The 26844-nt window shown below is 39.6% G+C and overlaps 1 protein-coding gene across 1 annotated transcript in view; it reads left to right on the top strand.

Annotated features, from left to right (window-relative positions):
• The window catches only part of LOC107089095 (B-cell lymphoma/leukemia 11A-like), a 43465-nt gene extending 16825 nt beyond the window's left edge, over positions 1–26640 (top strand). Inside the window, exon 3 of the mRNA XM_015381657.1 lies at positions 22888–26640. Coding sequence (XP_015237143.1) covers positions 22888–24872 — 1985 coding nt within the window. The 3' untranslated portion in view covers positions 24873–26640. The remainder of the gene's footprint in view (positions 1–22887) is intronic.
• The last annotated feature ends 204 nt before the right edge of the window (positions 26641–26844 follow it).

The raw sequence follows: 26844 nt of genomic DNA, 5'->3' as shown, positions 1-26844 counted from the left end.
CTTTTAACATGTTTAGAGTTTGGTAGAATATCTCATAGTAATGCCAAGAGATTCAATATACTCCAAAGTGTGGCCCCCCATTTACGTGTGCAGGTCTTTGCAATGTTCACATTTTCCCTCTGTAAGGGAAGGAGTCATAATAAAGGAAAATTGTCCAGCAGCTAGTCAGATTTAGCAGCCTTTTCTTGGCTATCGATGTTCAGCTTGTGGGTTTTCACACTATTGCACACTGATTGGGGGGAGACAGAGAAGCTACAGCAGTATCTGTAGCAGCAGAGCCTGCTATGACCACAGGACTCTCAGGGAGACAGCGTGATAGATGGCTTTGTTAAAGGGTCCCAGGGTGTCCCCCTGAACTTGAAACACTGTGTTTATCTTGAATGGAAAAAGTACAGAGAGTGGTGGTGAGTGGGGAGCTGTAAGGAGGGGAAGGAGGAAGCGGGAGAGAGGAGGCCTGTGTCTGATAGGGTCTGGATGGGGGTTGGGGAGGTTAAGGGGGGTCATGAGCAGGCACGGCTGTTGCAAAGACAGAGGGAAGGGAAAGGGGGGATGGGGTAGGCGCTCCTCGTAGCTGTCCATTAACAGATGAACTTGGCAATGATCCAGGCCTCAAAGGTCTTGGGAGACAGCCACACACACACACATTTACACACACAGCCTCATGGTACCTGCTGACTATAGATGGAATGCCACCATGGTTCCTTTTTGTCCAGAGGCGAAAGAGGACACGTCTCTGGTTCACCTATGACGGAACCAGTTCAGACCGGTTAGGAAGCAAGGTCGAAAGTAGAAGATGGACAGTCCCTCCTCCGTTGCCTGACCCTCCTCTAACTCTCCTCTTCCTCTCATCCTCCTGTTTTCAAGGCTTTAGTGGAGAAAACAGAGAGAGAACCTCTAACCTGGGGGCAAAGGACAATGCACAAGTGAGAAGAAAACAGAGGGAGCGTGGGAACAAAGCGAAAGACCAGTAGAACTGGTCGTGAGCAGGGATGGGAAGTGGTTGGGTGAAGTGTTTCTGTTGTTGTCAGTGCTCTGCTCTTGATGGGACAACATGAGCTTAATACCACTGTAGTTAGTGTGTACTAAAAACATTGCAGCAAACATGAGAGGGGTGAAAACTAGGGGAACGAATGTGATAGGAAAGATGGTACATAAAGGGCTGCTGTGCTGTGTGGGCAAGAAACCTTTATATAAGACAGCTTTGCCTGAAATCTTACTCTGGATGTTTACGTGTTTCTGGAAAGAGAATTATGTTTTGTATCTATTTAAGCAAATCGAATATCTACATCATATAAATGTGTCTTCACACAGAGTCATTCGGGTTTGTTAAACTAATTGTTTATTACCTTTGTTAGCTTAGATAATGATAATGGATATAGCTGGTAGGTCAGAGTACTAACATTTCTGGATTTACAAGAAAATGTAAATTTATGCACAGTAAAAGAATTGTTTTGAATATAAAGGTGTCCTGATACAATTTTTTAATTTCCGATACAATACCCATATTGCGTCTTTGAGAAGGAACCAATACTGATAATAGCAGGAATCATACATACTTTTATTGCTTATTTTGTACTATAGAACGTTAGAAAATGCTTGATCAAGTGATATTACTAAAACAGAGAACAATAGTCAACAATAAAAAGAGTGAGAAAAACTGACCCATTTAACATTAACCATTCAGCAATGAGTTAAAGAAACTTCAAACGGAAGCAATGTTTTTATCATCATCATAGTATCAAAGATTATAGATGCAGGCTGATATAATCCCATATAATCTTTTTGGCTAATATTCAACCAATATTATATAATATATAATAATAATATATAAATTAGATCGGGACACCCTTAGTTGAAGTTCCCAATGTTAAAGCCACATCTGGATACAGAACTTCAGCAGTGGAGTTTTTATAAGAAACTTTAATGATTCTGAGTAGGACAGGTTTCAGAAAGATCACTTGGTTCTGTGTTGGTTGTGCTTTTTAGTTTTTTATTTATTTCTTTTAAGACTTTTTTACTCTCTCTAACAGGTATAATGTTTGTGTTCACACATGGTCACAATATTTGGTGGTGATATATCACCACCAAATATTGTGACCATGTGACCATATCACCATCTGACTTCTGTCTGGGGAAACCAAAGCCACCTGCATGAGCTGTAGTAGAGTGTAGACGTCACACAGCAGCAGCCTGTTTATGGAAGTAGTAGACCCTGTTATGGCATTATCATCAAGATGTTGAACAATGGGATCTGACAATATCAGGATCTCTTAATAAAAAGACAAGGAAGGCAAGAAAAACTGCACAAGGTTAACAACAGCCTTTAAAGCAAATGATTAAATACAACTTATGCGATTAAATAACTCATATGAAAGTGGTTTAATTTATTTTTTTTTAATGTAAAAGGTTGGAATTGGGCCATTCAAGACTGCCCCGAAAAAGTCCGATATGAGTTTCATATGGGCAAAAAAAATTGATTTGGGTCGCATTTGCCTGTTATGTAAATGTCGCCAGCTGTTAGGCAATGTGAGCTTGCAATATCAGCCGTGTAAATGTAGCCTTTGGCTAAAAAGTTGGGTAAAATGTTGCATAAACTATGGTGTGGTCGTAAGGTTGTTGCCTCCCAAAGCTTAACAGCTAATGTTGTGTTAATGTTAAGGTACCAACATTTATTAGCACTTTTGTGAACAGTGCGCTGCTGTGTAACGTCTAATTTCTCCCTCTGAAATTGGGAGTATTGTTCAGACTGATGTCTGATTATGGCCATGTAAAATAAAAGTATGAATGAACTTGGGGAAAAAAAAAATTTGCCTTAAAATTGGAATTGAGCATGAAGACCTGCTGTGTGAACATAGCCTTAGAAGTATGAGGATTTTGGGTGTAATCTCTGGTTAAAGAATTATTAGTCTTAAATAACCTTGTTTTTGAGAAAGATGAGTCAGTAGTAGCATTAACAAATACAATGAATAACTGGATAACATATAATGGAAATCTTAACTATAAAATGTAGTGCAAAAACTTTTAAATGCAAAGCAGAAATTAAAATATACCATTAACTGTCAGGTTGGGTGGAGGTTTTGATGGACCCAAATGCAGAGACGGAAGCTGTAGTGGTATCTTGCAGTTTCAATAAATAAAAAAGTAGTAACTGAAGCAAAAATCCAAAAATACCAAATACAGAAAACCAAAATCTAGGAGACATCAGGGAAAACAGACACGTTGAACCAGGAAACAACGAGGAATCAGCACACAGTGACTGAGCAGGAAGTGTGCAAATGGGAGACTGAACAAAGACCAGGCTAATCAGCAGATTGGGAGCAGGTGTGGACAGAGGAATCAACAAGGGAGCTAGGAGAAGGAGACTGACTCAAGAGGGCAACTGAGGGTAAACAAGAAATACATAGGAACTCAAAAAATATGACCAAAAACAACTGGAATAAAACAAAATGGGAATGAAACCAATAGACTTAAAACATAGAAAGACATGAATCAAAGTATAAGACTCAAAAAGATAACTTAAACAGAACCAAAAAGAGCAGAATCATGACATCAACGTCTATCTTTTTATCGGGTTTTGTTCTCTTCCTACTAAGAGGGCATTCAGCTATTTTAAAGAGAGATGAATAAACGTTTATTGCAGTTAAGTTTACATAAATAAACCTTGTATCCCTTCCAGAATTTTTTTTTTTTTTTACAGGTTAATGTTGGTTTGTGGGTAGCCTCACTTTGTACACAGGTGCAAAGTAAGTGATCCAAATAGGTTGGATGTGCAACCAGTTCCAGTACTAAAAATTAGATAAAACTGAAAACGGGAGTCAGATTAAACAACATTTCTGTGTTGTTTCACCCGAGGATGCTAAACAGATGTTTATGACATCATATGTTAATGTATGCAGGGATCCTTTAGGTAGAAATAATATGCTGCAGGGCAAACATAGGAAATATATTGCTGCGCGTCTGTGTGCTCCTGTCTTTATGTGGGTCTTCATGTAAATGGATGCAATCCTATTTGCATGTATTTCACACATGCTAAGATTTCTTTATTATTTCTAGGGAAGGTTTTTCTTCCTCTTCTATTTATCTTTTTACTTTTCTCCAATCCTATTTGCTGTACCTCCTTTTCTGAGAAATGTGTTTTTCTTTTTCCTATCAATACACTGCATGGCTACTTTGGTGCCAACTGAAGAGCTTGCTTTTTTACATTTGTGTGTCTGAGAAGATGGCTGTTTTTATAATGCCCCCTGCTAATTTGCATATGTATATGTGCAGATTGTATGAGAAGAGCTCTCACACTTAGAGCAGTTGGGTGGGGATGATGTTGGGGGGTTGATATGTAAGGCTGGGAATATAGTTTATGTGTGTGTGCGTGTATTATAAGGAGGGGGTCTTGTTGGCACTTTTACCCCCACCTACCCCCCAGACAAAGCCGGCCACTACTCCCAGATGGCAGTCTGCTCTCTCCGGCCATGTGTCTGGTGTACGTGTGTGACTGTGTTATGGACAGAGGCAAATACAAAGGGGAGGGAGAGTGAAGGAGAAATCTCTGAGTGAGAGTTGAATGCATGAGATTCAGACTTATAGATAACAACTAAATGTATACACATGTGCATAGATGGGATGGGTTAAGACTTCCTGGGTGTCCCTTGGTTGTCTATGCTTGACATGACTAAAAGCAGTCTAGTGTGGTCTCCCACTTTGTGTTTTGCACTAAATGCATTAGAATACATAATTCAAGGCAGATGGACACAGAGAGGGAAAAGAGGGGAATTTGAGGATAGAATGATGAACTAACAGAGGGAAACAGGGGAAGGTTGTCGTGCTTTGTCTTATGGAGATGACCTAGAGATGTCCATGGATGTCTGCCTAATGAGGTCAGCATCGAAGAGAACGCATCAGGATTATGTTTATTTTAACAGTCAGCTGGACGGCGAGACAATGAATGATAAAGCAGGGACACCGTCGGTCTATGACCAAGAAAAGGATGCATAACATCAAAAAGGTTTACCCTGAATCCTACTGTTGGTTGACCTTTTTGTAGAGATTTATGCCCAATTTTCCTGATCTGGTTTGTGTACAGCTCTGAACTGCTAATAGTTGGTTTTAGATTAATTTCTACATTGACTTTAACTTTGTTGTTTTGCAGAAAAGACAGAATCAACACTGTAAACTGTCTTAACACCTTAGATGAGGGATTAGCGCGGTAATCACAGCTGGGTTTACTCAAATAGCAGCGTCAGTATCTATTCTCTACAGAATTTAGATCCATAACTGTAAGATTATGCAAGTATGCTGCAAGAACAACAGGGTTGTAGAAGCTCAAAGGATAAACAGCAACTTGCTGCTCTCCATTCAGCCTTCACATTATCTGCTAAACCGTTGCTTTTTAAGTTGCTTTTTACACCTCTGTGCTGCTCCGACTTAATTTTAAACACCTCACGGGAACCAAACATGTATAACTTTGACTCACTGCACCCACTCTGAAGAGTGTTGTTTTTCTTGTGACCTGTTGTACTTGGGGTATAAGGCTAGAAAAGGTTAAACATTTGGGTCATTCTTGTGGGATGATCAAAATGAAAATCTGTTTTTTCTAGTACAAGGTGAGTCTTCTGTGACACTCTTATGTATGTTTTATTTGAGGTGATCGATGAATTCAGATTCTGTGATGTCCATTAATAGCTCTTGAGTAAGGGGACTATCTCATAGAGTGTAATGGTTCAGGTAATCACAACCAAAGCCTTCTTACGAGCTGTGTATAAATCCTGTGCTCCCACCCCCTGGGGAATCTAAAGGTTTAAGTGGGCCTGCAGTCGTGTTAAGAAGCAGCTTTCTATTGCTTGGATAGACTCCAGCTTTTATGACCTTGATGTTTGTTTTTCCTTGTTTCCTTAGACATAAACACAGCTCTCACATCCAGACGCACAGACAAAAAGACAGGAAGTTATCTTGCCCTGTGTTTTTCTTTTCCATCAGGCCTCTTTGCAAGCGCAAGCGGGACAATTTGAGGTCTTGTGCGCATGAGTACGAAGACCGGTTAACTCAATTGGTGTGTGAATTTTTCAGTGAGATCCCAAACTCCCAATCAAACACAATTGTCCTCCCACCATCTCCCTCTGCGGCCCTCCCCTCAGACCCGTCAGACTGGTTCTCACTTCCTTTCATTAGAGGAAAACGTTTCTCCTTTTTCTTGACCAGGTGGTATTTTGTTATCACACAAGAAACCAAAGTCGTGTATGACAACCCTTTACCCTCACAGTTCAAAGTGCCAAGATAACTGTTCTTTATTTATATCTTTATTGAAGCAAGCATGTCTCTTGCCAGCTTGTGCTCTGGCAGGGAGAGATTTCCATGCTGGACATGCCCCGTCATCCCTAGGCTCTCATACTGCAGTTGCTGCCAAGTTGTAGGGCCAGATTGCCTGTAATAGGTCTGCCATTTCCTTCTCATCATCTGTCAGCACTCCAGTTCCAACTGCTGGGTCCAAAGAGGGCTACTGCTCTCCAATTAAAAAGGTTAATTTGCCCTCATGCATCCCCCCTCTACACCCCTTCTACTGCTTTCTATGACTTTATTAGCACTTATTTTCACGTATGTTGCTTCCCTTGATCATTTTGTTTGTGTTTTTTTTATTTTCTTTTTGAGCAATCTTTTTTATCCATAGAAGTGTTAAGGGTGAATCCTCATTAGCATTTCTGAGCCACAATTTCTAGTAAACTGTTCTTATTAATAATTTATTATTATTTTCTCTAAGAACAGCGGTTTGTGTTGTTTTGAGGTATTTTTGTTTAAACTGGATGTTTATGGCCAGATTCAGTAGAAGGAAAATTAAGTTGAGATAACGCTTATAATACTCTGGCAGCATAACCTATTACCTTGCTTCTTTATTGTCAAAGGTACACCTTGTTAACATTGGCATCTCCTCTATTGGCTGATCATATCTTTTATAAAATCTAAAATGTTTTCATGCATAACAAAAGATATTTTTAATGTAAAAATATTCCAGTGGCCATTACTGGACCAATGTTTGTTGTCTGAAACAAGGTGAACAAAACTTAACTTTTAACCACCAGCATGTCAAAACTACGTACATTTTAATGCATAACTTTCAAATTTATTAAGTGCTTCTAAGGAAATGCTTAAAAAGTATTGAAGTGACAAGTTTTTTTGTTTTGGCTGAAAAGAACAACTGTCGCTGCATCCTGATAGAAAGGGATAATTGTTTTATTTTAATAGAAATTTAGTTGACTGGAAGTATTTCAGGAAGAAAAGAGAAAGGATTATTGCACAGCTAAAGTTTGCTTCTTCTCTTATACTTGTATAACTCTGTAAAAGGACAATGGCAAAGTATATTGTTCTACACAATACGCCTACTCGGATAACTGATACAAGATTTACCATATGTGCATTTTTGCTTGTCTCTATACCACCATATCAGTATAATCTATTGGATATACCATTGGTATAACTGTGCTAATTAATATTTGTTATTTTAATTGTTTTATTGCTGCTATCAACCTTCAAATGAAATTGATGATATCCTTTATTAAATCTTTTCTTTGAAACAATATTTTTACACTAGATTATAGCTCATAATAGCCCATGCCAAATAAGATGAACCTTACAGGACTTCAAGCATAACTGACTATTATGTTAAATATTCATAGCTCCCAGTATTTATGTTTTTATAAAATAACACTGAGTCAAATATAGCAAAAGCCTTTATGCTCTTGTTGCATATACTTTAATAATGCAGTTTGTATAAGTGTCACACAGGTATCATTTTTATTTTGTCTTTTACAGCTATTCATCTTGCCATTCATTATGGATTTCAATTAAATTGTATTATGATTCTCTCACTGAGACGCCAGTCTTTTCAGATAAGGCTGATCTTGAATTAATGAAAACTGTAACCTGCTTCAATGGAAGAGAAAGTCACCGGTTTACTTTTCTATCAATGATCTATCCCACTCTGACTGTTCTTGACCTAATGACCTGCTACTATTTGCAGGCATGGCGCTTTGATCTGTTCTTTTCAGAATCGGAATCGGAATCAGAAATACTTTAATAATCATAGAGGGAAATTACTTTTGTTACACACTTTTACCTTCTTCTTTAGTTTTCCCACCCCACAGGTTAAAGAGAAGGAGTTCCTTGCACCCTCTGTTGCCCATTTTTTCGTCGAGCTTCAGTATTTGTACCACCTGACCCTCTCCTTAGGTAATCTGAATAAAATAATGTGGACATGCTGCTGTGTGAGATCAGTACAGATGCTGGTCCTAACCTCTATTGGTGGGGCTCCTTTCTGTCAGCCAGTGCTGCCCTCAAATAGCTAAACGGATGTGTGTGGTTGGGCTTTTTTTTTGCTATGCTAATGCTTTAGGACATTTATTTAATTTTATTTTTTGTTATGGCATTTATAAAAATATTTAAATCTTAAGATTTATGTTTATTATGACTTTGGTGACTTACATAAAACTTACTGCAAGTATTTAAGCCCTTGACGCCTATTGCTGCAAATATGCAACAAACCCTTTGTATTGCGTAAACAGCCAGTTGCCAGTTCACGCATTCAGTGTGAACCCAGGAACCTTTGGCAATCTCTTGTTTCTGTTACAACTGGTCCCTAGCAGTGTTTGTTATCATTGACCTTTACAAACGCCTTAGACTTAGACAACATTTAATGTTGCCACAATTTTTTTTCAACTCCGCAATATTAGCAGAGCAACCAGCTACCTCTATAGCTATTGCTCTTTTAATATCACTTGCTTGTTCTCTATCACTACCGTAATAACATTCCGAATTTAATTTAATTTCATTCATCAGTTGCTAAAATCAAGGCCATTAGCAGGGACGGCTTCTGCTGGGCACAGGTTGTCCAAAACGGAGACCCTCCCTGAAAATAGCAGACATCTATCTACTCGTTTAATGTTACTTCTTAACTTTATAGTGGTTAAAGGTATAAAGGATATGCCCCTTCTTCACTTCCTCCATTTGGCCTGGTTCTATTGCACTTCACCAATTTCTAAATATTTCCATTATTGCTTTTTCAATACCAGTATTGGATTTTTTTTCAGCTCTACTCAATTTTGATATAATTTATACTGTATAATAAGTGTGACTTTTTTAGTGTAGCTGCCTTAGTCAATCAGCTGACAGTTCAGTATTTAACATTCAGCTTAGAGCATTCTTACTGCTTTTAAAGTGCAAATGCAATTGTTTTAACTATTACTTTGTTATTTTTATAAACATGCATGGTTTTCAGCTTTTAAACTAGTGCTAATAAATTAACTGGATGAACAGGAGGTAAGGATAGAGGGGGGGAGAGAAGGAGGATGGGATCTGAGTAGTTCACCCACCATTAGAGACCTTCCCTGGACTCTGAAAGCAGGGTAGGTTCCCATGCACTGGCAAGAATGGCGAGCCCTCTTCGGTTACACCAAATATCTGCTTGAGCTGCTACAGAGAGAGATATTATTAGCATTATTTTGCCTTAGTTATATGAGCTCAGTGCTTTTAGTCTCCTCTTGTTTAAGTGGTTGACTGACACTTGAGTTTCAGCAGCAGATTAAATGAAATTTTAGCAGCTTTTTCTTGAGGCCAGGCTATAAAGCTAAACAATGGGAGCAGCTGCCACTAATGTAATCTAGAATGGTCTCCTGCACTGTGAAGCTGTCCACCACTTTTTTGTTTTGTCCCTTTTCTTTTTACGGTTTTAAATACCATTCTTGACACCCTTTAGCTAACGCCTTCTCTCTTCTGAATATTTACTTCTGTGTACTTCTATTTACTTCAGCTTTCATGGAATATTCCTCTGATTTTAGTAAAGATAATAAAGGTGAAAAGTAACAATGGGCAACATCCATTAGATGCAAACTTTTATTTTGTAATGCACTTATTGTTGTTGAAACTAATTTAAAGATACAGTATTGTATCTTCCTTAAGTATCAATACTTTTGAACTTTCTTTGCATTATTTACTTTTACAGACACAGATTATGCATTATATTGAGATCATTTCTGACATGCCAACACAAATTAGTGCATTATCGCAGATGGGTAAAGGTGAGATTATCTAAACTGTATCCTAAGTGTTGAACATTTAAATGAGTACTGTTTAATCCATCATAAAAAAAAAATTGAGTTTGAAGCACATCATACCTACCTCAGCGTATAATTAAACTGACAGGCTGGACAAGGAGAGCATTATTATGAAAACAAAACAAGTTGAATGTATTCATAGCGTTTGTTTACTATTATGCCACTAAAGAAATATTGGTACAATTATTGGGCCAGAGAGGTGTTCTGACTTGAAAACAGCACACCACTCGGTAATTTGATATCAGTATATTGACAGTTGTTTTGTGACGGCTTTACCGGTTTGAGAGAAGCATCATTAAGACAAGCAGCTAAGAGGCCCATGATAACTAAAGAGGAAGGTCAAGCACTTCACAAATCTGGGCTTTATGCTAGAATAACGAAAAAAGCCATTTAAAAAAAACATACCAAGTAAAGAAACATGGTAGTGGTATCATCATGGTGTAGGATGCTGGCAAAGGGAAATATGGGTGGAACTAGATACAGAATTCCGGAGGAAAACCTTTCAAAGAAGCTTCTAAAGCAAAGCAACGGCTGTACCCATATATTTTGTTTTACTTTGACCTTTTTGTCAATCTCAGTAGCACCGAAATGTAGCTATATTTTCCTTGGTAGAGATAAAAAACAATAAAAAAAACACTAACCATCAGCCAGTTCCACCCCACCTCTGCCTTCATAGGTTGCTCTGTCCATCTGCTTCGGGTTGAGTCTGGGGGTGAGGGACAGGCAGGTGGTCCACAGTTTCATAGTGCATGACTTGAGGTCCTCAAATAGACTGGTCTATCACCCATACGTGAATACAAGGAGGTAAATGTTTTTAAAACAGATTTTTTGTGGCCATTAAGCTAATTAAAATTGTCCTGATTTCAAACCAGCCATTTCACTGAAATGCACTGCTGCGAACCCTGGGAGACCAGATGTCACTTGAAGGGTCGTTACTCTTATAAAGAAATAAGTGCATCGACCTAGTTGCAGCACAACAGTCCGCTAAGCTGAAATGAGCCCGCTATGCTGGTGAGAATCCTGATATCAGATTGGTTGCTTGGATGCCCTCAGAGCACTTTGATCTCTCCGATGATTTTCCGTAGGTCTAAACCATATCTGCAGAACATGAATGGAATGAGCACATAAGGCCACGTACAGTTTGACCTTGTGCAAACACAGTTAATTTCTCAGAATGCAGCACAAGCAGTCCTCTTGGTTTGCTGCCCCTGTGACCCCTGTGTCAGGCAGGGGTTGTCAGTCCCTCTTAAAAGGACAGGGTGGATCCTGAGAAGCTGAGTTCATGTTGACAGTGAGGGGAGTCACATTCCTGCCAGGGCTGCATATTTTGACACGATCATGGACAAAAACAAGAGCAGGAAAGAATACCTTTTGGAGATATACATATTAGGAATCTGTGTGTAGCTTGAATTTGGGATACTGCTGCTGCTTCCCTTCTCTTTTTTTGCTCTACTGTTTTCTTTTTGCAGTAGGCTGTAGAACAGAGCCACAAACATCTGGTTCCTAAATCTCAATTGGAGAAGCTTCAGAAAACAATCCATCCTCTGATCATTAATTCACACTAAGCCATTTCAACAAGCGTATGTGTTTACTGCTCTGTAACTGGTTGCTTCCCCAGTGTGAGTAATTTTAGTATATATGAAAACATTAAATAAATACATTTTATTGCTTTTAGTTTGATTGTATGGGTACAGCCCTGCAAAGTGTAAACATCTACATTAGCATCATATTTGCCGATTAGCTGTGTCCTGACATTCACTGCTGTGGAATTTTGGAGTCTGTAACTTTTTTTGCTGAAGAAACGATGGCTTAGAGGTGCACACGCCCAGTCAGTCAGCTTGTTCTCAAGTGTGTCCTGTCCTGCAGCTGTCTGTGAATAAATTCTTCTGTCACCATTGGCACTCAGCCTTTCTTCACATGTCCTGCTCATCAACTTTAAGGTCTGAAAGTTCATTTTGGCATCCCTCAAAAAGGTTGCGTTTGCATTGTATGAAATGTGTGATTACTAGCCCTTTGCTGGAGATTTTGTATAGGTTTGTCATCTGTCTCAGTTTCCTCTCTGTTATGAGATAGGATTTCATTTGGCTTTTAATACAGAACCATTATAGAAACTGAGAAGAATTTATTGCAGCAAATTTACCTGTCGGCAGCAAACATGTACGCGCACCACATGTGCCTTCGTAAACCTGATGACCCATATAGGTATATGCTCTTGTCCCCTTTTTTGGCACTCTTTTTTTGTGCCCCTCTGCTTTGCCCTCCCTGCCCTCTCTTTCTACCCTCGGGTAGTTTCCTATAGCCCCCCCTTGATAAATGTAGTGATCTATAGGAGCTCTGAACTCAGACAGATTTTTGGCATGGTTGAGCTGGTTGCTTTCCAACACGGTTTGAGATCTTAAGGCCCTGGCCTTGTTAAAAGACTGATTTATGCTTTACAGCTGTGCATAGCAAAACCTACAGGTTGGATACCTTAATTAATATCCCACACTCTTACTGCTTGGACCTATGTATGCTTCTAACACAAATCCTTGGAGAATAAGCAGAAATCTCTGTTTTTAGCAAATTGAAAAACAGTCTAACATGTTTATCCTATTTTAACCATATTTTTTACTGCTATAAAACCTTATCAGAACATACTTCATCAGTTATACAGTAGGAGTTACTTGGAGGTGAGTAACTTCACCCGTGTGGCCTGCCACTACCTTGTAATAGGCTTATCTATTCAACAGACTGTTGCAGATGGTAAATGCAGCACTGCCTTGCATAATTATTCCCACCAAAAATGTTTGACTTTTTTCACCAATCAACAAACACAACTTTGTTATAATTTGGGAGTATTTTTAGTGTGAAGTTCTCCCAAAACCCGAGCTCAGTAAAAGAATTGGAAAATTATGATCTGTAGAAAGAAAGCAATTAGATATCCTCTTTGCTGGTTCCACCCAACACGTTGAGGGGACACAGCAAGAGTGTGAACACAAGTCTTTTTCTGGATCTAAATCGTTTGGCCTTCATGTCAAACTTTATATGTAACAACAAAGTAACACTGTAAACACACCAATCCCACGGTAAAGCATGGTGTTGGCAGCATAATACCATGTTTTTTTTTTTTTCCACATGGAGAAAGAAGCTGGTCATGGTTTATAATAAGATTAATGAAGCTCAATACAACACAACCCAAGGAAAACAAAACAAGAATGCAAAATACTAGAGACTGGGCTCTGGTTCATCTTTAGACAGAACAACGTTCCTGCATGTACAACTGGACATAGAATGCAGTGGCTATAATTAAATATTCATGTAGGGGCCAGACTTGGAAATGTATGTTCACATATGCTCTTTACTGTATCTAATCTAATAGAGTTTGAATGATTTGCAAAACAGAGCAAAATCTTTTCTCTAATTGAGCAAAGCTGGTGGAGACATGCTTCAAAGGAATAGCAGCTATAATTGTAGTAAAAGGGGCTTTTTACAAAGAATTGGTACGAAGTACAAATTTACACTAGAAAGCTTACATTTGTATTTATTGAAAAAATGTAGATATCTGTTTTTCTCTAATTGCACAATGAATTAATTTGAGTTAATCTATCGAAATACAAAACAAATTGAAGTTTGTTGTTATAACATGAAAAAAATGTACTTGGTAAGAGACATGAATATTTTGAGTCTTCGAGCCCAAGGTTTTAAATCATACTGTCTTTACAAGCATGTTCAGTACAAGATTGTGACATTGTGAAGGATTATTCTACACTGTAATATGCAAGCCCATTGGGACTTATTTCGTTTGCCAACCAGTTTTTGTCCAAAGAAGCTTGTGAGACAAGTGTGACCCTGCTGGGTTATCAGACCTCATAAATCCCAACAACTTTACTGTCAATTTTGTGGATGGAGAGTAAGAGAAGGAAGCATATGCAAGCCACTTTGGCTGTTTGACCACTTCCTTTCTCAGCCACATCTCTTCCTGATTCTGTTATCGCATTGAGGAGGGTTGTACTGGGCTGAACAGGAGGCCATTTTGCAATTTTAATTTGTATTTGGCACAGTGCATTTTGCTCCTCGATGAATTAATAATAGAGCCAGGCATGGAGGGTTGAATCAATGGGTGGTGGTGGATTGTAGCACTAAGGTCTCACAGTTTGTGGCTGTGTTGTCGTTCAAGAAGCTTACTACAGAAAAGCAAAGAATAAAATTACTATGAACTTGTGACAGTGTCGCTTTCTGGCTTTTACAGTCTTCATGTTCTGAGCTTTATCTGACCCCTAAACATCCCTGGACCTAAAGGCTGGCTGTTCATACTTCCTTAACCACTCGACCACCGTGTGCACAGTCACACACTCCAGATTTGACGCGTGTTAAACCCTCAGCCACCAGAGCTCTGGGACCTCGGTACACTCTAACACTGGTCTTCCTTGTTTCAAAGGGCCATGTCCCTCCACAATGCCTTAAGGCTCCGATGCATAACGAGATGCTATGGTTGGCCCGAGCTCACATGCCCTGGTCCTTACACCCCGAGGTGGAGGGAAACAGAGAAAAATAACAGCATCTTTCAAAAACAGCCCTTGTTCTCTGGCATCTCCATGATGGCCACGGTTGAGAGCTTCTGGGGCAAAAGTGAGCATATTCAGGAACAAACTGCTCAGTTAGTGTTAGCCAGAAATTCTGTGACTTGTTTACAGGTTTACTTTTACTTTCCACTGTAACCTCTGGACGTGGAAATGGTTCTTTATCAGTACTTTGATTACGTCCGAAACCTTTAACTTGTTAAATACAGTAGACTTGTCTTATCGTAGTTTATCATGTCTTTCTTTGTAATTGTAATCTGCAGTGACAGAGTACCTATCCCAAAGTTAAGAAACAGAATTGAATAAACTCGACTAATGAGTTTATTTATTTCCTTTGCTCATTTAGAAAGAGAAGATAAGATCACTTTTATCATACATTGCCCTGGCAATAGGCCTTTTTGGCTTGAGAATAACAGTTAAACACTTTTTTTTTCTAAAAGCCACGCAAACAACTTCATCCAATCAGTTTGTCTCCCTGAGATATACCTTAACAACTTGGATCATTGCATCAGCTGAAGTGACTGTATAATAGTTTGGATATAAATGAGTTGCCTTTTTCAGGATCAAATGTACTACATTTGAGTGTGTTGAACTAGATGAGAAAAAAATGCATATTTTTTTCTTATGCTTTGTTAAATCCAACAAATAAACTTCATGTAAACTGATTCAGGTGCAACCATACATGATTGTGCAGCTTTGTTTTTACCCCCTCAGTCCTTTCATCATATTGCGACAGCAATTCTGTAATGAAAGGAGGGGAAGGGAATAGCTACATAAGGAACAGCTAGTGAGAGGAAGGGATTATTCTTAACCTAGTTCAGACATACTCTTGCTATGTCTGTGTGCCATAAAGTGTGAGATTCTGTGTAAAAGTCAGGCCCTCCATCAGCTCACGGATTCTCCGTCTGCATATTAGAGTCTGGAGTTCAAGGAATCAGAGTAACCCTCTATTACCAGCTCTTCCTTTGTCATCTCCTTTGTCCCACTCTGTTATTCCTGCACTCCTCACTCTTCTTTCTTTTATAACCATCTAAGTTATTCAGCATTTTTGCTCTATGAAATGGCAAAACTTTCAGTTTGTGGAATCAAAAAGCTGGTAGGGATGTACTCTGAAAGACTTGCAGCTGTAGTTTCAGCAAAACTTCTGACTCAGAGAAGCTAAACACACAGGTTCACCACAGGTTTCACATTTTTCACTATTGATTATTCTCATTTAATTTCTGTAATAATATTCAAGTCTTTTATAATAAACTTTTTTAAACTATATTGTAGTTTGTGAAATATTATAGTATGTGTAGAAGTTTAAGGAAAATCAATCCTTTTCCAAGGCACTATCCACTTGTACTCTTGCTGTTGTTGATTAGCTTCAAATAGAGAAAAATATGTGCTGTTGTTTTTTTTTTATTCTGAACTTTTCAATTTCCATGTAATGACAAAGTGAAGGGTTTGTCTTCTAATGCCAAAATTGTTTGCTAGAATTTTTTAAATTCTACCTTTCTTGCTTCAGACTTTCTTTGATAATTTTAAGATAATTTCTTAATCATCCTAATAGTTTCACTTTGTGTCTCATATTGCTAAGGAACGATCAAAGCAGAGGGCCAAATTCAGATCTCTAGTCTTTTCGTATGATGTTTGAGATGCTCTGTCCATCTGTCCACATGTCAAGGAGAAGGAAAGAGGAGAGGTCAGATACAGGGCGCTGTATGCTCCGGTGAAGCCAAATCGCATCCCGGCAAATGGTATGCAGGCTAATAACGCGCTCCACTCGTCCAATCGCCGCCGAAGAAACGGTTTTGACAGTCTCGAATGCCCTGCCCCAGGGGCCTTATCATCCTTCACTGCTTGCCGGCCTCCCTCCCCTGTTTCTCTTCTCCTGATGCTATCTATCTGGAGATTTATGCAGAAATGTGCAGCTAGCCGACCTCCCTGGTCCCCCTCCATCCGTTCTGCAGGGATGGCAGCCTGTCATAAGCTGAGCTATGCAGAGATAGGAAAGCTCAGGCTGCTGGGTTCATGTCGTGCGGAGGCTATCTTGTCATAGCGTTTCAAACAGGGATGACACACTTATCTGAATCTTGTTGGACCTTTTTATATTAAAGAGGCTAAAGATGGCTGAATTTTAATTTTAATGTTTTGTGTTTACTCCATTTATTTAGATTAAATTAATATTTACTCTTCATTAGCGTATTTCACTCTGCTCTCCTCGAAGCTGAAGGTTATTGAGACATATCTTTTCTTTGACGGGAGGCTTTCACATTTCCCCTCTGAAGCGTCTGAAGACTTCTTGCCCATCTGGGATATTTTCCAAATCCCAAAATAATATTACTTGTTTGTGTCTCCTTAGGTACCAGTATATGTGTGTTTAAAGTGGAGAGCTACACTTTGCAGTTTCTTTGATTTCTCTATTTTATTAAATTCCACATCCACTGAGTGTTGGCTTTTTTTCGATGGTTTTTTGATCCTGCAAAGTAACTACCAGCTTGACAAATTATTTCTGTGGATGCTTCTATAGGTGACAGTCCGTTTAATTCAGCTGGTTAAGCTAAAAATCCTACAGGTCTATTCTCTGTACTATTAGAGCCAGCATGAGAAACAATAGTGTCTGGCCTTCCAGCAACGCTGGTAAGCAGAGGGCAAATAATGATCTGCATCAGAGACATAACTGGCTCTGCTTGTGGGAAAGGTCTTTTGGACCTGAACCGCACCCAGGCATGAAGCTGCTCAACCTGGTTTGGTCGACAAGGATGGATAGAGCAATAGATGAAGGGGAAGAAGAGAGATGGATGCAGGGATAGATGGTTAGGTTGCTTGGTCAGTTCAAACTCAGTTCAACCGAGAAAATATCAAAGAGATTAAGGTCACGCAGGGAATCAGAGAGTGTGGAGCTATGCTAATTTTGAAATGATTCTGGCAAGCGCTGTTATAAATTTAAATTCACACACACACACACTCACCCACGTACATTTATTGAAAATGCCATGTGGCTACCTAACACTGTGTGTGCATGAGCAGCATAAAAGAACGTTCCACAGCGTATCCTTATAATAGAAATATGCTGTGTTATCCAGCATGCTCACACAAATTAGTCTATAGTCTATAGTGTGTCTATGATAGTTTACTAGTAGCTCAGAGCAACTCCTTATTTCCACAGTTGCTCTTATCTACTCTCAGGTGAATGAGATGGAGAAAGAAAAGGTAAGACAAAGCCAACAGCCAGTAGGTTTCTTTTAAAAGAGAGCATTGAACCCCCCCTCCCTAAATCTACAATGGATCTTTATCTTGAAATGTTTGCTTTCCCTTTTTAGCATTTTCTTGCCAAAACAAGCATTTCCTCTTCAACCCTTACACAACCCACCTTTTTATTTTTGCTTGCAACCTCTATGTTCTCTATGTTTTCTAATTTTCATCTTGTGAATCACCCATCAGCTAATAATTCCAACACCCTCAAGTATTGGCTTGTTTTCTGTTTATAAAGCAGCATTTCCTGCAATTAAGTTTCTTCCAAGTGTCCAGGTGCTCTGCAGACCACAGTAAGCCTTGCCCAAGTCAAAGAAGCAAGAGTATGAGCCTGGTTGTGTTGCAGGGAAACTGACTAAGGTACAGAGATAGCGTCGGTAAGAATTAAGGTCAAAGTGACAAGTTTGCAAGATGAGTCAGCTTTCATATGATGATAATTTTTAATGCATGTATTATTTGATTTATCTCTAAAACTGCTAATAAACAACTAACTAAAAATGTATGTAAATACAGCTGAAAGTCATTTAGAAGAGAGGGACTTCAGAAAAGAACTGGGCTACATCCACTCTCTGTTTTCCCTCATCATGTCCTCTCCTGCTTCACCCTTCACCCCTGTCCAATTCCTGACTGTGAATACCCTAATGATATAAACAGAGTAGTAATCACATTAACGCCAGTTATGGCTAAAGGCAATCTTAAGAGACACTATACTGACAAGCCTCCTTCCTTCTAAAGCACTCACTCCAACAGCTATAAACACTTATGAATATTGGTGAGGACCTGTATTAGCATAATCACTTTTAGGTATTTGTAAGTGCTCCCTTAAGCCATAGCGACTGATAACTTTGAGAAATGGCCGTTACATGCTGTGTCCCCCAAGTCTCCTGCCCATCTGCCCTTATCCTTCTCTGTTCCTCTTCCTCTGTCTTTTTGAGGACCCACAACCTAATCCTGTTAGGTTGTTCCTCCATTAGCTTAATGACCAATAACAGTGAAAGCTATGTGGTCACACTAGGACAACTACTTGGGTTGGTCAAGGACAAATCAAACTTACCAAAAAAGAAACTTAGGTCAAGAAAAGTGTAACAACTTGGAGAATGAGTTGGACAAAAAGTTTAGAATACATTTGAGGAAGCAGAGAGCTTTTCTCATTGCTTAAAAACTGCTTCAAGTCAAAATCTCCCATTGCTTGCGGACATGCCTTGCTTTGGGGCGCTAACGACATACTAATCCATGTTGTCATACAGCAGCCAAACAAATTCCTCCTTCAATAAATGTTTGTACATCACTAATCAAACTAGCCATGTCATGGCAGGACTATAGGGGCTACTGTTGAGAGCTACAGTATGCATAAAATGCATTTAAGGGTTGAAACATATTTGAGACCTATTATGGAACACCATTGCGTTTGCTATTGTCTAGACAATAGACTACAATATCGCCGTATACCTGCTAACCGCTACTTACTAATTTCATTGTGAACTACAATGTGTTTTAAGTTGGGAGATTTGTTAAGTACCTAATGACTCACCAACATGTGTTTTTTGTCAGGGTGCATTGACCAGAGATTTTCCAGTTCACAACTTTTAATCCAATTTTCTGTAAAGGTCTGACCTGGGGATACTGATTTAAGATGATTCTAATTTCTCCATAACTTTCTATTACTATAAAAAACAACAAAATACTTTTAATTGAATTTTAATTAGCTGAGATCAAGTCAGAGTTCCTCTGTAAAAGATGACACTTCTTTTCCATGACTTCCAGATTGCCTTTCAAGAGCATATTCAGTTTCATTTTTAAACACTTAATACTTGAAATAGCAAACTTTGTCCGTACTTGCCTTACTTGCCTCTGTAACAAATTTAACAACGATTAAACGAATATTGGTGTTACCAATTCTGAATGATACCTTTACTGATTGAAAAATAATACAATTTTCGGACTCCTCTCGCTACTCTTATATTTGCTCTAAATCCCATGGCTATTGACTGTCCGTCAATGCCTAATTACACATTCGGGCTACATAGCAAGACACATCATTAAATTTTACAGCACTGTCATGATTTCATTGTCCAACTCCATGGTATAATAGCAGGTTGACTTCAACCTCCTTTGGTCCCTTGGCCTATTGGGACGGCACACAGATTTCATTCTTAAGGTGTGCTGTGTGAGATTAGTTGATATTTGACACATGCACATCAGTCACCTAGGCTGAATGTTGCTTGCTTTGGGGTGGTTTCAGTAGAATGTGAGGTTATCTGCTATTTAAGGGACCAGTTTGATTACAATCAGGATCATATTCTCTGCCTGGCAACTTTGAACTCGCAGATATGAAGTCTATGCCTTTCTTTGTGTTGCAATGTTCTGAATGGCTCAAAAAGTACATAATAAACATAGCATGTTTGCTGATTTTTATTTGTAATATTGTAGATCTGATTTTCTCTACCTCTATGAGTTATTTTAGTTTCCACCTCTGTCTGTATGTCTGTCTGTCTGTCTGTCTGTCTGTCTGTCTGTCTGTCTGTCTTTCTCCCTCTTTCTTCTAAAGTCCCCTCTTTCAGTCCTGCCATGAAATGGCAGCTAAGGGCTTGTCAGTGTGGTTTCTCCTCTCTGCTGATCCTATTTCAAAGGGACCTGGAGATCCAGCATTAGCCTCAGCTCTGCAGCTCTCCAGCCCTAACTCACCCCAGACTTTAAGTTACTAGAAGGGTAGAAACAGATTGAGAGAGAGTGGGAGATTCTCTTTTATTCCATTAGAAGATAGAGTTGTTTGTAAGACCCTCCTTCCTCCCTCAGAGTTCTCTTTTCTTTTCTTAAAAAAAAAACAAAAGAAAAACATCAAACGCCTTGTCAAAATGTCTTTTATCCCTTTGAATTACTTTTCTTCCATTTCCAAGAGGATGACTATTAAGGACAATAGTGGGATTATTTAGATATCTTATGTGCCATTGTTGTAATTTCTGGCAGCCGTTGTTGTGACTTTCTAATGTGCGTCATTGTGTCCATTTCTCGGATCCAAAAAAACAACTATTATGCTTGCTTATGGTTTGAGTACAGTTTGTCAAATATTCATGCAAAAGGTGATTGTATTGGTTAAGTTATGTTATAGCAGAGATTAAATAATGGATTTACAGCAGGCCTTTAAATGTTTTGTGGTGGCTTTTGTTTTCTGTGGAAAGGATGGTTGTCAGTAGGACCATCCCCTTCACACCATACTAATTGTTCCACTTTTTTTTCTCTTGACTCTTTCAGTCACTTTCCAGACTCCTCTTGAAAAATCCATTATTTATCATTTCTGACAGTCTTTGCCTGCCAGAAAGCCCTTATCGTCCTTTCTATTCTCTCACAATAACTGAGAAAGTTGTTTTCCTCCTGGGGCATTTACCTTGTATGCTCACACATTATGGTATAACATTAGGAAGTATATGCAGGCTTCAAATCAAAGGAAAATGTACAGCAGAATGTGGGTTATTGCAACTATTTTTATGGGGGATATAGGGCTCTCTTTTAAAGCTGTAAAAACACACATAATCAGGAAGTGTGTGTTAATGTAACTGGCACTTTTTATTTGTGCTTATGAAAGAGAGGAAAGAGGCTGTGAGAGAGCAAAAAATCGTACGGGCAAATGGCTTTTTTATGATGGAAAAATTCCATAGTGGGTCAAAGCCCATTGCAGGTGGCAGCAATTAACTGTAATTTTTGCAGATTGTAATGATCCATAATTTACCATTATACCCCCTTCCAACTCTTTTCATTCAGGAGAGAAAAGGTTTGCGTGGAGGTTTGATTTGGTTCACATTTTATGCCTTGCTCTGCTCTTTAAGTGGTAGACTTTGTGGGGGGGGGGTCTCTGTGGCTGAGGACACAAGAGATAGGAAGCGAAACCTCTAAACATCAAACTCGTTTTACCACGGCTCGACCACAGCATCTCTCCTTTCTCATCTTTCTCTGCCCTTTTCTTCCAGCTTTGTCTATAAGCCGTGACCAGCTTAAAACATATACAGTCCCCGTTATACATGGTTTAAATATCTTTTTCTCTCCCTTGTTCTTCCTCTCTTTGCTATGGATTTTGGGTTCAGTGTCTGCAAATGACTTTGGACAAATGCCCTCCAGAAGAACAAAAAAGAGAGAGAAAAAAGGATTTAAAAAAAGGCAAAAGATGAAAGGAGGAGCACATTTGCAAGTGGTGGATGCTTTTTATTTTGCATAGCGCTCACTTCTTCTTCCCCCTTCTTCTCGTTTTCTATTCACCTGAGAGGATTTAAATAAATCCATAAAGCATGAAATATCAGAAATAGAAAAGTAATGCATGAAATGCATTTTCAAAGGAACCACCCCACCCACGCACAAAAACCCAGATGCAGTTTCTTTCCTGGCTTTTATTTCCTGCGAATGTGTGTTTCTTTCTGATAAACACTGTTATAATTATTAACACGTTACCCCTTATTTGTATTTGTCGTTAATATGCAGCATTCAATACATGTCCCACTCTAGAATTGCTAATTTTGTAAACAAGGTATTGGAGGGGAGATGAGTGTGTTTAACGAGATTAGGCATGCATTGTCAAGCAGATCTCAGGTCAGTGTACAAGTGCAATTGAAAGTCAATTACTGTTTGAATTATTCCTGTGCCTTCTGATCTGTATAAATTGGCCATCGGCAGCATAAGATGTGCCTTTAGATTAATAAATACATTTGTTCAGAATGTATTTATTTTTCATTTTACAAATTCTACATTCTAGTGATTTGCACCTTTAAACCACCCTTATTTATATTTCTTTTAAATGTTCACAATGTCTCCTCTGTTTTTCTTTTCTATATTTCTGAAATTTCATTTTATGCTGACAGTTGTAGTCAAAGTAGTATACGGTAATATGAATTCTGAATGTCAAAAATCAAAACAAAACAAAGAAACAGATATATTGTCCTGCAGCCTTGTTTTCATTTTATGCTTTATTTTAATCAAGTTTTTTTTTTCTCTGTTTATTTTTTTGGCAGATAAAGATGAGCCAAGCAGTTACACCTGCACCACATGTAAACAACCCTTCACCAGTGCCTGGTTCCTGCTCCAACATGCCCAGAACACTCATGGCTTCCGCATCTATCTGGAGAGTGAACCTGGCAGCCCTCTTACCCCACGTGTAGCTGCCGCTCCTGGGATGGGGGGGGATTGTGCCTCCTCCCAGCCACCGCTCCATGCGGTTCACTTGGCTGATGGGAGCCCTTACAGCCTTTTGAGGATGCCGGGATCAGGGTCTGGCCGGGATTCAGCATCCACACCACGTGAGGGCCGTTATCCTCGAACCCCCCCATTATTTAGCCCACCGCCTCGCCACCATCTCAGCCCAGATGATCTTGCCCTGGCAACCCATCATCCTAGCGCCTTCGACAGAGTGATGAGGCTGAACTCAGTGCCATTAGAACCCCCTCAGAGCATGGACTTCTCGAGACGTCTGAGGGAGCTTGCTGGGAATGCCACCAGTGGTTCTCCCCCTCTCTCCCCTAACAGACCTAACCCTATGCAACGGCTGCTACAGCCATTCCAGGCAGGTTCAAAGCCTCCATTTACAGCCACACCTCCCCTCTCCACCTCCCACTCCCCATCTGGCTCCCGCTCCACCCCTAATCCTGTATCAAATGTAGTCCAGCCAGGTACTCCTCTCAAGACAAAGTCTTGTGAGTTCTGCGGGAAGACCTTCAAGTTCCAGAGTAACCTTATTGTGCACCGGCGAAGTCACACAGGGGAAAAGCCATTCAAGTGTCACCTCTGCAACCATGCTTGCACACAGGCCAGCAAGCTGAAACGTCACATGAAAACACACTGTCAGAATAAGTCATTGGCGCTTAATGTCAAGTCAGATGATGGCCTATCAACTGCCAGCTCACCTGAACCTGGTACTAGTGACATACTGGGCAGTGCCACTGATGCACTCAAGTCAGTGGTGGCTAAGTTCAAAAGTGAAAACAATGGGATTATGCCTGAAAATGAAGAGGAGGAGGAGGAGGAGGAAGAGGAGGAAGAAGAGGAAGATGAAGAGGAGGAAGAAGAAGAGGAGGAAGAGGAGGAGGAAGGGGAGGAGGAGGAAATCGACAGTAAGCCCAGAGTTGAAGAAGAGGGAAGGAAAAACTATCGCTTCAGTGTGCGACTGGAAGGCGCCCGCCACCACCAGAACAGTGATGCTCTACATCCACATCGCAGAAGCTTGTCTCGAGAGCCCGTTGAGGATGACTCAGCTGTTGAATTAGACCGCACCGATGATGCATCCACCACTAATATAAATGGCCTTGGACGACTGTCCAGTGACAGCCTCTCTAGAAAGCTGCTGGGTGGGAGGATCAGTCCTGACACACTCAGCCCTCTATCCAAACGCATCAAGATAGAAAAGGATATAGACCCACCTACCCCTACCATCCCAAACACAGAGAATGTCTATTCTCAGTGGTTAGCAGGCTATGCTGCCTCCCGGCAACTCAAGGACCCCTTCATCAACTTTACAGGTGGGGACTCCAGACAATCACCCTTTACCTCCTCATCTGAGCACTCATCAGAAAATGGCAGCTTGCGCTTTTCCACTCCCCCTGGTGAGCTCGATGGGGAACGAGCCCCTTCAGGACGCAGCGGCACAGGCAGTGGGGCCAGCACTCCACACGGCGGCACCGGAAATGGCCGACCGAGCTCCAAGGATGGCCGCCGCAGTGACACCTGTGAATTTTGTGGCAAGGTGTTCAAGAACTGCAGCAACCTGACGGTGCATCGACGGAGCCACACTGGGGAGAGGCCATACAAGTGCGAGCTGTGCAGTTATGCATGTGCCCAGAGCTCCAAACTCACCCGTCACATGAAAACCCACGGACAGATGGGCAAGGATGTGTACAAATGTGAAATTTGCCACATGCCTTTTAGTGTGTACAGCACTCTAGAGAAACACATGAAGAAATGGCACAGTGACCGCCCTCTGGCTAATGACATTAAAACTGAATAGGCAAAAAGTCCTCTCTCAGCTCCCCCCTGGCTAAAAACCAACTCTGGCTATGTAGCCACTAAGCAAAGGGGAAAATACAACAGGGTTAGACAACAGAATGCCGTGCAGCCCTGTTCTCCATTCACTTTTGGAGAAAACTTGATGCATGATCCAGTACTGGGGCAATACTATTGCATCAGAACTTTTTGAGCCTTTCTATTGTGCAATAATTTACACATTTTTGTATTTTTTGTAACTGGACAGCATGCTTGGTGTGTTTTGGCTACTTAAAGTAAAAATCTTCCTGGTTGGAAGATTTGGTTGTACATGTTTTGCTGTTGATACTTAAAAATTTTCTCAGCATAAAAAAACCCTGTTCGAAATAACCCAAGCTGCATACAGTATGTACTGTTTTACATATCATGTAAAGTTTTGTGTTCAAACATAGCTGACAGTGTCATATTGTCAAAACATCAAGACAAGCAGGGTCAAACATTAAACTGATCTTTCTGAAAGATTTTCCATGCAACATTGAGACGAGATATATATCCATATCAATATACATATATCTATCTATAGATATATATATTGATATATATGAATAAGAATTGGGTCATTTATAAAATGCTGGGCACTAGCGCCAATAAATAGTTCTTTTACAAACATTGTGGCTACTAAATGTAGTGTGACATGACGACAAAGAGTGCCTTGGATATTTTACCTGCATTAGATAATTCTCCTTTTTGCTATGAGCTCAGAGTTTCAGCTATAGATATTTACAGGACATGGGGAAGATGCAGGTCCTTGCATCAAGCACCTGCACAACCTAGTTGCTTTTTTGGGGAGACTTTGCAGGACCAGCTGAAACAAACCTAAAAAAAAAAAAAAAAGATTTGTGTTTTTCTGGTAAATCTTTTAATTGCCTGATTAATGCATATTAATTTTTTCATGATTACAATTCTGTTTACTGGCATGCAACATGCTTAGGAAGAGTTAGAGGTTTTTGGTTTTGGTGTAAGTGTTTGGTACAACTCAAAAAAGGTTCTCTGACAAGTTGTTTTAACCAACATGAAGCTCTTAAAGTTTCCAGAATTTTTTGTTTTTGAAAATTAAAAAGTGCAGGTGATATTTTGTAAGTAGCACTGATCTATATTCCTTCTGTTTTAGCCATTCTGGCTATAATTTCACCTCCACTTCAAAAAAAAAAGTGGGATTTAGTTCTTGCAACTCAAGATGACGGTTAAAAAGTAGAGATGCACCAATCAGGCTTTTCATGGCCACTTCAGGTTTCTGTTCTTTTTTTGTCCTTTTTTTTAAGTCTGACCTGCCAAATATCATTTAGATAAAAATATTTTTTTTGTGTGTACAAACCACAGCCTATAAAAGAGGAAAAAGGATGTGCAGCCGATTCTTTACTTTAGGAGTTTGTCTTGAATCCAAATGAAAATGCATCACAGCAAGCTGTTTTTCTTAGTGTATAAAATGGTAGGAGTGCTTATGTTTGTAATGGATAGCGGGACATTTTTAAATTCTTTAGTGTTTTACCTGCCAATCAAGGAAAATTGGCCTATTCTGTTCTCTGGCCAACTGATTAGTGCATCTTAAGGTTTGGGTTTGCAAGTGTGTAACAGGGAGCTTTGGTAACAGGATGTGGAAGCATGGGCATGGATGATTGTTGGAGATGCACCAATCCATCTTTTCAGCTAGTGATGATTTCATTTTTTTTTTCTTCATGTTTTTGACCTATTCCAAATTTTATCTACGAATATCAAAACAATATGAGAAAATCGAAGAGCTTGTTTTAAATTGCAAAGAAAATGAAACCATCCCGAATGAATGCATCAAAGCATGAGTTCTTACACACAAATTAAATTTGAAAGACGCTGAAGGAATCTGAAACAATTTGCTTTGAAAAACATCTAAAGGAAATAATACAAGTTTGACAAACGAAACATGTGTACTTTCTAGTTTTTGTAACTAAAAAGTTCAATTT

The sequence above is a fragment of the Cyprinodon variegatus genome, unplaced genomic scaffold (assembly GCF_000732505.1).
Source record: "Cyprinodon variegatus isolate N-32 unplaced genomic scaffold, C_variegatus-1.0 Scaffold238, whole genome shotgun sequence".
Classification (NCBI taxonomy): domain Eukaryota; kingdom Metazoa; phylum Chordata; class Actinopteri; order Cyprinodontiformes; family Cyprinodontidae; genus Cyprinodon; species Cyprinodon variegatus.
Note: the sequence above shows the minus strand (reverse complement) of the source record. Positions and strands in the feature narration are given on the sequence as shown.